General features: G+C 38.4%; 1 protein-coding gene across 8 annotated transcripts in view; it reads right to left on the bottom strand.

Moving 5' to 3' along the window:
• LOC128508334 (multiple PDZ domain protein) overlaps nucleotides 1-12,929 on the bottom strand; it is a 50,835-nt gene that overhangs the window by 29,796 nt on the left and 8,110 nt on the right. For 6 of the 8 annotated variants that reach the window (XM_053479613.1, XM_053479615.1, XM_053479617.1 and 3 more), the window contains exons 4-18: nucleotides 11,729-11,836; nucleotides 11,383-11,522; nucleotides 10,582-10,795; nucleotides 8,328-8,456; nucleotides 8,056-8,244; nucleotides 6,964-7,066; nucleotides 6,611-6,699; nucleotides 5,961-6,141; nucleotides 5,414-5,485; nucleotides 5,241-5,320; nucleotides 4,678-4,824; nucleotides 4,410-4,583; nucleotides 3,910-4,083; nucleotides 3,000-3,209; nucleotides 2,085-2,177 (exon numbers count right to left, since the gene is read on the bottom strand). In XM_053479613.1, coding sequence (XP_053335588.1) covers nucleotides 2,085-2,177; nucleotides 3,000-3,209; nucleotides 3,910-4,083; nucleotides 4,410-4,583; nucleotides 4,678-4,824; nucleotides 5,241-5,320; nucleotides 5,414-5,485; nucleotides 5,961-6,141; nucleotides 6,611-6,699; nucleotides 6,964-7,066; nucleotides 8,056-8,244; nucleotides 8,328-8,456; nucleotides 10,582-10,795; nucleotides 11,383-11,522; nucleotides 11,729-11,836 — 2,103 coding nt within the window. The remainder of the gene's footprint in view (nucleotides 1-2,084; nucleotides 2,178-2,999; nucleotides 3,210-3,909; nucleotides 4,084-4,409; nucleotides 4,584-4,677; nucleotides 4,825-5,240; nucleotides 5,321-5,413; nucleotides 5,486-5,960; nucleotides 6,142-6,610; nucleotides 6,700-6,963; nucleotides 7,067-8,055; nucleotides 8,245-8,327; nucleotides 8,457-10,581; nucleotides 10,796-11,382; nucleotides 11,523-11,728; nucleotides 11,837-12,929) is intronic. The other 2 variants (XM_053479619.1, XM_053479620.1) reach the window with 2 other exon arrangements.

Here is a 12,929-nt window from a genome sequence, read left to right as displayed (position 1 = left end):
CAGCACTGTGCAAACATCTTAGGCACCATATTATATGATGTACCACATTTGTTATATATGTTTATGTCTGCATAATAATGTACAAAATCATTCAGTATTTGCATATATAACTTGAAAATAAATAAATAACATTACAGGAGAATATATGCATGACTATAAAGAGTGTGGAAAGGAGGTGAAGAGGCAGGTACAGGCAGGTTGGAATGGGTGGAGAAAAGTTTCAGGTGTGTTGTGCGATAAAAGAGTATCAGCGAGAATGAAAGGAAAGGTGTACAGGATAGTGGTGAGACCAGCGATGCTCTACGGATTAGAGACAGTATCACTGAAGAAACGACAGGGGGCAGAGTTGGAGGTAGCAGAGCTGAAGATGTTGATGTTCTCCTTGGGAGTGACAAGGATGGATAGGATCAAAAATGAGTTCATCAGAGGGACAACCCATGTTAGATGTTTTGGAGATAAAGTCAGAGTGGCAAGATTAAGGTAGTTTGGACATGTTTAGAGGAGAGATGATGAATATATCGGTAGAAGGATGCTGAGGTTGGAACTACCAGACAGGAGGTCTAGAGGAAGACCAAAGAGGAGATTTATGGATGCAGTGAGAGAGGTTGGGGTGAGAGAAGAGGATGCAGAGGATAGGGTTAGATGGAGGCAGATGATTTGCTGTGGCGACCCCTGAAAGGGAACAGCCGAAAGACATAGAAGAAGAAGATATGCATGACTGTAAAGAAAAAAATATATAGTACAAGACAGACCAGTTTTCAGATGGAAACAAAAAAACCTAATGTATGCTCCTGGGATTTGCATAAAAATAGAAAGAAGTGAGTGTGACAAAGTTACCAGAAGAACTTATATTTTTCAGCATGCTCAGTAAAACCTAACTACTGTTTTACTTAGAAATACAATATAGATACTATATACAATACGATACAGTATTTTGTAAAAGTCTTGGGCACATAAAAAATATGGCATAAGCAAAAGATGTTTTGAAAATATTTCCATAAAGAGCAATAAAGAGTAATAAAATAAACAGTCAATATTTGGGGTGAAAACTCATTGCTTAAAATCAGGAGTTTTAGAAAGATTTGTGCAGTTTTATAATAACAGTTGTTAGGTTTTACCGCGCTTGCTGGAGAATATGAGTTCTTCTAGTACTTTGTTATACTGTATATGGAAGTACTGAATGATTTTGTACATAATTATGCAGACATGATAAACATATATAACAAACTTGGTACAGCATATAATATGGTGCCTAAGACTTTTGCACAGTACTGTATATATAGAGAGACATTTAGAAATTTATATAGATATTAATAAGAAATTAATTTAAACTATGCTGGTTTCTCTTTAAACGGTTATGGTCCGGGAAGCCCAATTCTCTGCTTTTTATTTACTTCATTTTGCCTTGCACTAGTAACTTCCTTCAATATATCAGAATATTTTTTTTTTTCATTTCAGCTCTGACAACAGGTTTATGTATATTAAAAGGAGACATGTTATGCAAAGTTGTTGTTATTTTTTTTTACACATTCAGATGGGTGTCCAGTGTGTATATACAAACAAAAACATGATAAAAAAAATAAAAAAATCCCTGATTTTGTGTCTTTCTTTTCCCCTAATGTGACCTCATATAATAAAATACCCTCCAACAAGGCTTGTTGCTCAGCTTTGTGAAAACAAAAAATCTGTTATCTCAGGGTTATTTCAAATGAAGCTTTAGGGGGGTCTCTAAGACTTATGTAATCCTTTTAAAGGCGATGGTAACATATGGGACCTTTAATGTACTGTACTTGTTCTAATCTTTAATCGTTTCTTTAGTAACAATTCATTCAGAGGGACTTGATTATGGACGCTGTCCAAAAGTGTAACAATGCTAAATAACTAATTTTGTAACATTCATGGAGCCTATTTATCCTGCCATGAGACAGAAGAAACGATTGTTTCAGTGATAATGGATGTTTTTGTAGCTGCTGCAACATATAAAGAAATTACCCTGTTAATGTTCTACCACCCTAGCAAGTAAAAAAATGATAATTCCTTAAAGTTGAAGGTTTCTGGTATCAGCATGTGCCACAAGCACTAACCAGTACTGGCTCGGCACGAAATAAGACTTCTTCCTCCTCCACATCCTCATCTCTCTCCATCCGCGCCAGACCCGAGAAGATAGAGGAGGGAGTCTGCGAAAAAAGCGCTGTAAAAACTTGTTCTGAACAATTAACACATGAACAGCTCTTCCTGGGGAAAAAAAAACCTGATAACGTCTAATGTGTTAGATGGCTCTGGATTTAGAAGAATTATTTGATTAAGAGTCATGTTTGATTAAGTAAATTAGTAGTGCAAGGCATGTTAGCGCAACGACTAATTCTCTGCTCCGACTGCTGATTTGATTTCAATTTGATTTGGGTTATAAACGACGGGAAGTGGATTTGTCGGGAAATTTAGTAAAAAGAGAGAGAGAGAGAATTAAAAAGTATTATTGTGGATCTTTTTCATTCTCTGGAGCTTAGCCATGTGTTATGCGACCTTCAAAGCATTACTTTGGATGAATTTGAACAAAACGGGAAAATTCTAAAGTCAGGAATTTGGAGTTAAACATTGGCAATGGAGAAGACAACCCACCGTGCGCGTGGTCCTTGAGAGAATGAGCGTCTGCATGTGTGTAGGGGAGGAACGCAAAAATGATACCACGGTTAACAAAAAAAAAGCAGTAATGGCCTTCGGAAAGATCCAGAGTCAACCATGCAAGATTTTTAAAAGATCCTTTGGCTGAAGAATGCACGCACGTTGAATTCATTTTTTTTTTTGGGTTCAAATGAAGCAAAAAAAAACTGAGCTTTAACATTTCAGGCACATGCAGGGCTCTGTTTAAAGCATGAAATATTTAAAGAACCAGCAGAAGAATCAGGTTACTGTAGCAGTAAGAAAGAAGCATGCCCACAGATAGTCTCTCTCACTCACAAACACACAAAAAATAACACACACACACAAATTTTTCTTACAGGCAGTGGTTTGGCTACTCCGATGTGGACGGTGCCTAAGCTGGCCCCCTTTAGCGCCTGAACTGCTTCTTCCAGACTGGCGCTCTCGAGATTCATGTTGTTGACATACATCAGCCTGTCTCCTGGCAACAAACGTCCATCCAATTCAGCCACGCCTTCAGGTACCAAAGATCGGATTACGATCACAGTCTTAGCTGGGTCCAGAGGGTCCTTTACATGCAGATGTAGACACACACATGCATGCACACAGTGAAGACACGTCCCATAGAACGGATTTCAGAAATTCATCTTTTATTTAATTTTATATATACTGGAGGGATTTGTCCGGAACAAAAGGGGTGGGGTGTACTCTTCTGCACATTGTTGATTGGTCAAACACAAACTTCATAAATAAACGTCTTTATTCAAATCCATATTTAAAGACTTCCCTTTAATCCACTCTAGACCATATCAATCATAATACGTATTATATGGTTTACTCTAAGTAATATTTCCACTTGGTTTAAATACAGTTTGCAACCTACTAATTAAGATTAGGATTTAATTACTAGTCACATGTAAATAAAATTTGTTTTTTGCATATTTCGCACCCCTGGAGCAGATGTGATTAAGGACTTTGCTTAAGGGCTAAACAGCGGCAACTTTGCTGCTGCCGGGGTTTGACCCCCCAATCTTAACCCAATCGGTAACCCACGTGATGCACCGCTGCCTGAGCAGTGTATGATGCAGAGCTGAGTAATAACTGTGAAAAGGAACACACCACATCTAATAAACATGACATCCTATAATCTGCTAATTGTACAGTATCACTGTATTTCGATCAATTTAAATTCAGGCCTGTAATCCTTTACAACGAGTCACAGCTATTTAAATCCTTCATCGGCTCCTCTAACTTCGTATCGTTCCTTACCTGGTAGTCTAGGATGCTAAAACCCAGCCCACGTTCTCCTTTCTCCAGCTCGATGTCCTGGATGTCTGACTCCCACATTGCTAATGAAGTTCCCATGGTCTCTTCTGGCACCAGGTCTCTTAGGCCCGTCTCTGATTCACCAGGCATGAGGAAGGCTTCGACATCATCAAACTCCTTCGAAAAATATTATTTATATCACATACATTTATATATACAATAATCCTCATGCAGCTGTTCTATTCAACGTAACTGGTTTCTTGTCTCGACTCTCCTTATCGTTCTTAGTGTCTCTGCATTAAAGCTAGGGTTATAATCCTTCCACTTGTATGAAATAATCTGATGTAATCCATCTGGGGGCAGCAAGTTTATCAGCTATTAAACTGAACTGTTCTTAAGGATGAACAATGAAAAAATGCTTCATTGTCCCCTAATGAAAAATGTATGATTTCTCAAGTTGTATATTCATTAATATGAATATAACACACAATCATTTGTTAAACCTTTTCTGTCGACTCTTCTGTTTTCGCTATTTTCAGGTCTGGTTGGCCGGTTTGACTGTCAGACAAGGGCGCAGGGGCGGGCCTACAACAGGCCATGTACACACAGATAGGCAGCTCCTTAAGAATGCTCACCACTTCCGCGTGTGTTTCACCTCTTAGAGGTATACCGTTCACCTACGCGGCATAAACACACGAGAGCGCTGGTTATGTAAGTAATAAACATGAAAGGTCTGATGATGTCGATTTTTATTTTTGCATTAAACTGCACCTCTAGGAGTTCGTCTCCGCTGTAGAGCTTTTCGGAACGGCCTACAGGTCCCTCGGGTAAAACTGAGCATATGTAGTGGTGACCAGCAGTGGCTTCCAAACTGATCCCCAGTCCACTGCTCTCGCTGAATTTCTCAACTTGTACCACCTACACACAAACAAACACACACATACTGTACATACCTGTTTAATAACTGGTGGCCTGTACACAAGGTGGGAAGTTATGGACGTGCACGATGCATAATTACAGACAAAAGTCACGCAATTTAAATTCAAAATGATAATTTTTCTAAAGAAAATATTTCTGATTCACAGAGATTGATGTGCTATAATATACTGTATCAATGTTTTTGCAGTATTACTTGAAACTGATGTAATGCTGTAGGATATTTTACCATAAATAAGTTCAATTAATAAAACTTTTGACAAACTGGACAAATGGATCCTTTTAAAACCCATACCGTTAAGTGAATACATTATCAAAAAATTTATTGATCGGGGGAAAATACTGTAGTACTGGATGTAAAACAGGTATGTATTGAATAACATTGAGAAATAACTCACGATAACTTTGTTGCTAGGACCGAGAGTATTTTGCCATTTCATCTTCAGTTCGTCTTCCTCATCAATGTTTAGTTTGATCCCTGCAAGAATTCCACAATGTAGCAGAAATATATCTACCACATACATTTGCAAAACTAATTACACTTATAAAATTATTATTTTTTTTTTTTTACCTTTCTTTCGTTCTGGCGTGCACGGCAGAACAGCTGCAGTAGCGACTACAGGTCTGGATGCTTCCATAGGGTCTACACGTACACATGGACCAAACAAAAGTGTATATTACATCTCATTCATGTCCCTCTATCTTAGTCCATCTCTAAGTCTCTCGTAACACTGTATTATGTATGACTGAGTTGTGTTTTTGCTCTCCTACTCTGCCACAGTAATCACAGGCTGGGAATGAAGAAGATGATGGGATGAGTAAACTCCAGGCTGGGTTTGTCTAGGGGTCTAAATCTAATGTGGTAATTATGGTCCAAGAGGGAAAAAAGCATGCACTCACAGGCACAGAAAACCATGCACAGCCACACAGAAAAAAAACAGTAACCCCCTCCCCTTTTCTAGACCTACAATAAAAAAAAGTTATGACCCCACTTTAGAGTAGAGGAAAGCTATAATTTGAAAAGATCTTTCTAAAAACATGCTGAGGAAAAATGTGGTTTATTATTAAGTCTCTTCAGTGATGAATCTATCACGTATCTATTTAATATTAACCGTTACCGTGCACGCTCTCCATAGAGGCACACGGTTTAGCCTCGGGGGTCGCGGGTGTGATTGGCAGGAGAGTGTCCCCTGGTCTGAAGCCATGACGGACGAGTTTGAGGTGGACCGTTTGCCCGGTGTGACGTAAGAGCTCCACGGCCTGCTGATTGGTGTAGCTCTGTATGTTCACGCCGTCCACCTGTAGGGGGCGGATACGAGCATGAGTAACACACAAGCCATGAGAACAAAACTCAGCACCAAGGAATGCCTACTGTACATCTGCTTTTGCATACAGATAATCGGTGACAGACACGTACACTAAAATGCGCGCAGACTATCGGGTACATATCGAAAAACTCTTATACACAGAAACAGAAATGATGTGAACTGCACGTTTCTCAACATAAATTAGGAGGAAAAGAAATTAATATATGAAACAAGCTTCATTGCTTAAAGCGACAGATGTTTTGCACTGTAGCTCAGAGGAGAATATTGCTAACAAGTACTTGAAGCTTAAAGCTAATCCAGGATATTGCTAACTGTTGTGCTATTCATCACACATTCATCTTAAACCATGTAAAATATCAAACTGTCCCTCGAAAACACACTGACTAGACTTTTCTTTAAATAAATTCAGTTTTTTGCGGGGTTTTTTATGGCTGACTCACAGCTATGATCTGATCTCCAACGTGGATGCGGCCATCCCGCTCCACCGTACTTCCTGCGGTGATGCTCTTCACGAATATTCCAGAGGCCTCTGCGGCAGATTGCACACGACACGGCATAAGCAAAGCATAACATTGGCAAAGCTGAAACAAGAGATTAGCGCCACCAGAGAGCAAAGCAATAAATAAGCCAACTCCAATGAGCTGAGAGTAACTCAAGTTAATGGATACGCACAGCAGTAGGCACTTTTTAAAACTCGGTGGTTTATTGCTGTATTACGTAAATCTCAGAAATGTCCTGACATGAAGCTAAAGCACGACAAAGTTCATTAAAACATCAGCAAGTATGCGCTCACCGGAATTCTTGTCTCCTACGTATCCTGCGATGGTGATGCCGAGTCCCTGAGAGTTCTTCGTCAGACTTACTTCGACTGCGTCCTGCTCCTCTTCTTCATTGTCCTGAGACAAAAGGACAGAAGAAGAGATTGGGTCATCCGGTGGTTACTCATTGTTGCAGAGTTTGAGTAAATGCGTTTGTATTAACTGCTGAATTTGTTCAGATTGTAGGCAATTACCAGTTACCTGGAGATACATGTGTGCATCTCCTGTTTATAGCCCAAAGTGTACTGGTTAAAGTTAAAATTAGCTCTTTAAGACTTAGTGCAAAGAAATGAAACTTATTTTAAAATAAAAAACATACAGAGTATCAATATTTTTGGCATTTTTGTACTACAGGTAGTCCCTCACTTACAAACAAGCCCCGTTTCGAGAGCATGTTCGTTTGTAAGTTGAGTTGGTTCTTAAGTCTGACAAAGTGAGTAATCCCAGACACCATTTTGTCTCAGGGCTCTTTTCCACTGTATTGGACTGTGAACTCTGTCTCATTGAGGATTTTCTAAAATTAAGATCATTCACCATCAGGACAACTTTGCAGGACAGACTATTATCTATTATCGTGCTCCCGGACTGAGTCAATGAAACTGGTAAGGCCGACTCATTTTTCCCACACCCCCGCACACACACACATACAACATACCAGACTTTAGACATTTTATAAATTCACTTACACACTAAAAATATTGTATATAATTGTAAATATTGGTATCTGGTGCACTGCAGTGTCTTTTTGTACAATACACGTAAGCTGCTTCCGTAATTTGATCGCATCTACAAATGTTCATAGAATCGCGGTCTGTTCTTATCTGCGGAAATTTGTAACTTAAATGTTCGTAAGTCAGGGACTACATGCAATTATGTTTTCAAAAATAAGATAACATTTTAAATTTCCTCCCATGTTAATAGCTTTTTTTAAATATGGTGTACAGAATAATGTCTCTTATCCAATTATCCTTGCACATTTTTAGGATTATTCTAAAATATTGTGAAGACAGTGATGTACAATTTCAGTAACATGTACAGTGTCTGTGTTATGCCTTGTTCAGGTTCACCTGTTGCTCAGTAACTGTTGGCAAGACTACGGGCGGAGGGGAGGCGTCTTCCACTGCTACTCTTGTGATGAGCAGTTTGATTCTGTTTCCACACTGCCGCAGCACCTGAGCGACCTGCTCACTGCCCAAACCATACAGGTCAGTGTCCCCGATACGCAGGATGTGATCCCCACTGCGCAAGCGACCGTCCTGTAAGAGAAAGAGTCAGTGGATAGATTAAGGACTGTAACGGTAACTGTAAGTGGCATTAACACAGTGTGCTTAACCTTTACCTTGTCAGCAATACCACCAGGTAGAATGGTCTTGACAATGACTCCAGTGGTTTTACCCCCGACAATGCCGAAACCCAGACCAGTGCCATCATTGACGAGCTCGATGGTCTCCATGTGTGTCCAGTGAGTCTGCACAGTACAGTTCAAATTGTAAATTGATGAAAAAGTGGATTAATGACACAGGGAAACAGGTGTATGGACATGTGGGCTGGTTGACTGATAACTTAATGAATAGTGAATAATAAATAATGATGGGTAAATAATGATGCATGGACAGGTAGATGATCGAAATACTGGCTGGAGAGATAAACAGATGGATGGATCATTGAACAGATTGATGAGAAGATGGGCTTAATGGGGAAAAAAAGGGGTTGATTGATGCATGAATAAATGTATGAATCAATTAACATTAAAGATGGATACATGTAAATGAATGCAAGATTATATAGATAGATAGATAGATAGATAGATAGATAGGTAGATAGATAGATAGATAGATAGATAGATAGATAGATAGATAGATAGATAGATAGATAGATAGATAGATAAAATGTATGAATAAATGACTATAAATATAAAAATGGAAGGATGTTTGGATGGATGGATGGATGGATGGATGGGTGAATGGGTATGGGGGATGGGTGGATAATAATTAAATGATTTATAAATTATGAATGATTGAAATACTTGGTGGAGTACTTGATAAGAAACTGATGAGATATAATGGATTAACATGGAGAAATTTGGGCAAAACAAAGTATTGCTGCTTTTTTTCTTCCTGGTTTTTTTATGTTATACATATAATACAGAAAATGTGTGTGAAGCTACAGTACTTCTGAAGTTAATGCAATATGAAAATGACCAATCTTGCTTTCCTAAAAATTTTAACTTTGCTAACTCCTGCCATTTTAAAAAGATGATTTTATGTGTGCCAAAAACTTGAATTTTTTCAGCATTATACTGTCTTGCTTCAAACTATAATAAATAAACAAAAAATTTCTTTATGAGTATTTATACTGAAATTGGTGTAAGTTTCTAGAAGCATATGACTATAAAAACTGTTGCATAAATTAAAGCATTCCGTTTTTTGGTAAAAGCTTAAAAAGCAAAAAATCTGTAGTGTCCGTAACAAATGTCAAATTCATGTTGAGTCATCCTAACAGTTTTACATTTTGGAATAAAAAATTTTTTTAGGTTTATGTCTTTTCATGTGAATCCTAAATTGTCCACATTTCATCTAAATGACAGTTCAGATAAAATTCAAGATCACTGAATGATTTAACATGAACTGACGATTTGAATTTGAATTTTAACTGACAATTTGAATTTGAATTTTAACAGACAATTTGAATTAGAATTTTAACAGACACTACAGACATAGAAATATGTCTGTAACAAATACAGAGCATGAAATTGTATTTGCAAAATTTGTGAAAATTGTATTTAGAAAATGTGTTCTGGTAAATTGATTATATCATTATGATGATCATAGTTAGTAGTTCATAGAAATTATATGAAAATTCACTTTTGGTCTTAGGTGAGACACAGTTTTAGCACCGATACCATGTTAGCTATTTAAATTAATTACCTTTATGCGTAAAAGATTTGATGGAGAAATGGATGGAAAAGTGGATGAACGATGAACGATCCAGTAAATAAAGACATAAATAAAGAAATAGATAAATATACAGTACAGATAGATAGATATGTGAAAGGAATATTGAGTTGATAAGGAAATAAAAAAAAGAAAAATGATAGATCTGTATAGATCATTACGAATGGCAGATTAGATGCATGGAAAAAAAAAAGGTTAAATAAAATGATGTATAAATACAGATAATAAAAAAATACTAAAAATTAATTAGGGTTGGGTGGGTGAGTGGATGGATGGATGTATAAAGGAGTGTATAAATGAATAAATAAAAAGAAAGATGAATAAATGGATAAGGAAATAAAAATAATACTACTTAATCGAAAACTAGATAGATGGGTGATTGCGCAGATTAGATACATAAATAAACTATTGGATGGATGAGCGGAAGGATGGATGGATGGACGATAAAACAAATGCATGCATAAATGAATAAATCAGCAAATATGTTATTGAGGTGCCTGGATAGTCACTGTATATTCGTGAGAATTAATAGATCAATAATTTTTTGTAAGTCTAGGTATAATTGCATCTACATATGTATGCGTATGTATAAGTGTGTGTGTGTGTGTGTGTGTGTGTGTGTGTGCTATAGTATCTCACCCCACTTGAGTGTGCAGAGAGTGTACTAGCAGCACTGGGAGTTCTAGACACCACTGGGCTGGAAAGCTGAGGAATTGCACCTCTGGCAACCGTAATCTGTACATGCTCAGATGCTCTTTGCAGCAGCGCGATTGCCTGCTGATGGCTGATGTTCTGGTCCAATGGCTGTCCGTTTATCGCCAGGATCTGATCTCCTTCCTTCAGATTCCCGTCACTGATAAGCAAAGCACACACACGCACACAAATAATATGCAGTGTGACGTGTTCACTTGTACATGTTTGTTTCTTCTGGTCCTGACACAAATGCCTAATAAGAAGTTGCTGAGATCTGATCTTGCTCTTTCATCATTTTTTTTTTTTTTTTTGTGCAACCGAGAAGAGAAATAACCGGGGATAAAAATTTAACTCAGAACAGTCGGGCGATTTATTGCCGGATTTTTATTCCCGGCGATTTATTGCTCGGGTTCTATGGAGAAGTAATTTATTGTTGACCTCCTTCTGTTCGCCAACACTGTGACTAGACAGAAGGGGCAGAAAAACATGCGTGTCCCCGGGTAGATACACCATAATTTATTTTCACGACCGCTTTTGCCTGCCTTTGCTGCTACACAAAGGAGAGAGAGTTATTAAGGAGCAAAACCGGACTCTCCGCTGAAAGCTGCGAGGTCGGATCTCTGAATATCTTTTCCGAACAATTTCAGAAGTCAGCAGTTCTGGGTGCGGTAATTTAAAGATTTATCATCTTGGAGGGGCAGGTTAGTATGGAAGTGCTCGTTTACGTTTGTGTATGAGAATAGTTACCAGTGTGCAACGCTTCCTGTCTGTATTTCCTGTACGAAAATGCCAAGTTCTCCTCGGTTCTCATTTCGCAGTCCAACCACGCTAAAGCCCAGGCCTCCTGATACCGGCTTCGACAAGTCAACATGAGTCACGTACCGACCCTGTTTGGAAACATGAACACACACACATTAAATGAACAGCATAAGAAGTGGTTAAGGATACGAGTTACTGGATAAAGGTTCAAATCCTAGGGTTAGGCACAACTTCCATTGTTGTGCCCCTAAACGAGATGCTTAACCCTAAACTGCATAATTGTATTTAACTCCAAAGAAAGTAAACTATCCTTCATTCAGCATGTGTGTATTACCTGAGCCATGGTGCGAATAATGCGCTCGTGCTCCTCTGATGAGGTTCGTCCATTAATCTGAGCCAAGTCGACATATCCTCCATTATAATCTAAGTTTACACATGAAGGCTGATAGAACAAGTGAGAAAAAGAGAGAGAGAAAAAGAAAGACCAAACAGTGGTGAGATGTTTGGTTAAAATGATATATTCTCCTGCTCCATGAAAGGGTTTAATTACCTTTTTATTTATTCATTGTCCAGGAATACAAATAGTCATGCTGTTATGAGAAAAAAAAGCCCATTTGTTTTTATCACTGCAGGATCATTCCTCCATATGGCCACACGTGCGCGTCGTTAAACATTAGGACTGCGCAATTAACTTTCAGATTTAGCAGCTTGCCCAGGTCTTGATACAGTACAAAATATTTTGCATTGATTATCAAGACAGAATATGTCTCGGAAAAAAACATCTGTGCGTGTTTCGTCGGTGCCTCGTGTTAAAACTCTGAAATGTGTACCACTCGTTATTATTGCTGCATGCTGAGAATGTATTTTGAAACTACTTTATAAATCTGCATTTGGATAATATGAATAAGATATCTTCCTCGATGCGGCTGCAACACCCGTACAGGTATCTAATTCAGACTAGAGATTTCACCTAGCGAACTACAGTACATTTTAATTAAAATAATATCAAGGGGTTTGACCTCGATCTCACTCCTCTCTACAGTTTGAGTGTTAACGAATCTTAAATGTCACGTTTTTTGGTACCATGATCATGTGCACTTTAGAAGGAGCTGTGGTCTCTCTATGGATGTGCTAACATTAGAATTACTCTCACTCTCAATCATTCTCTATATCGCTTATCCAGTACAGGGTCGAGGGAGGCTTGGAGCTTATCCCAAGGGATTGAGAGCACTATGCAGGGTACACCATGGACAGGGAGGCGATCCATTCTGGGCCACATACATAAACTCACTGACATGCTATGGCCAGTTTGGAAACGGTTGGAAAATTAGTTTAACCTGCATGTCTTTGGACTGTGGAAGGAAACCCGAATACATGGAGGAAACACCACGGTGTTTCACTCCATATATGGTGCTATACTGTATGGTGCCAACATTAAAATCACGTACTGTAGAAGAAAGGATCTACAGTAGATTCTTCTTTGATGCTCTCTTCTGACCACGTCTGGTCAGCATGAGGACAAAGAAAAAAGCCGG

The sequence above is a fragment of the Clarias gariepinus genome, chromosome 20 (genome assembly GCF_024256425.1).
Source record: "Clarias gariepinus isolate MV-2021 ecotype Netherlands chromosome 20, CGAR_prim_01v2, whole genome shotgun sequence".
NCBI lineage: Eukaryota > Metazoa > Chordata > Actinopteri > Siluriformes > Clariidae > Clarias > Clarias gariepinus.
Note: the sequence above shows the minus strand (reverse complement) of the source record. Positions and strands in the feature narration are given on the sequence as shown.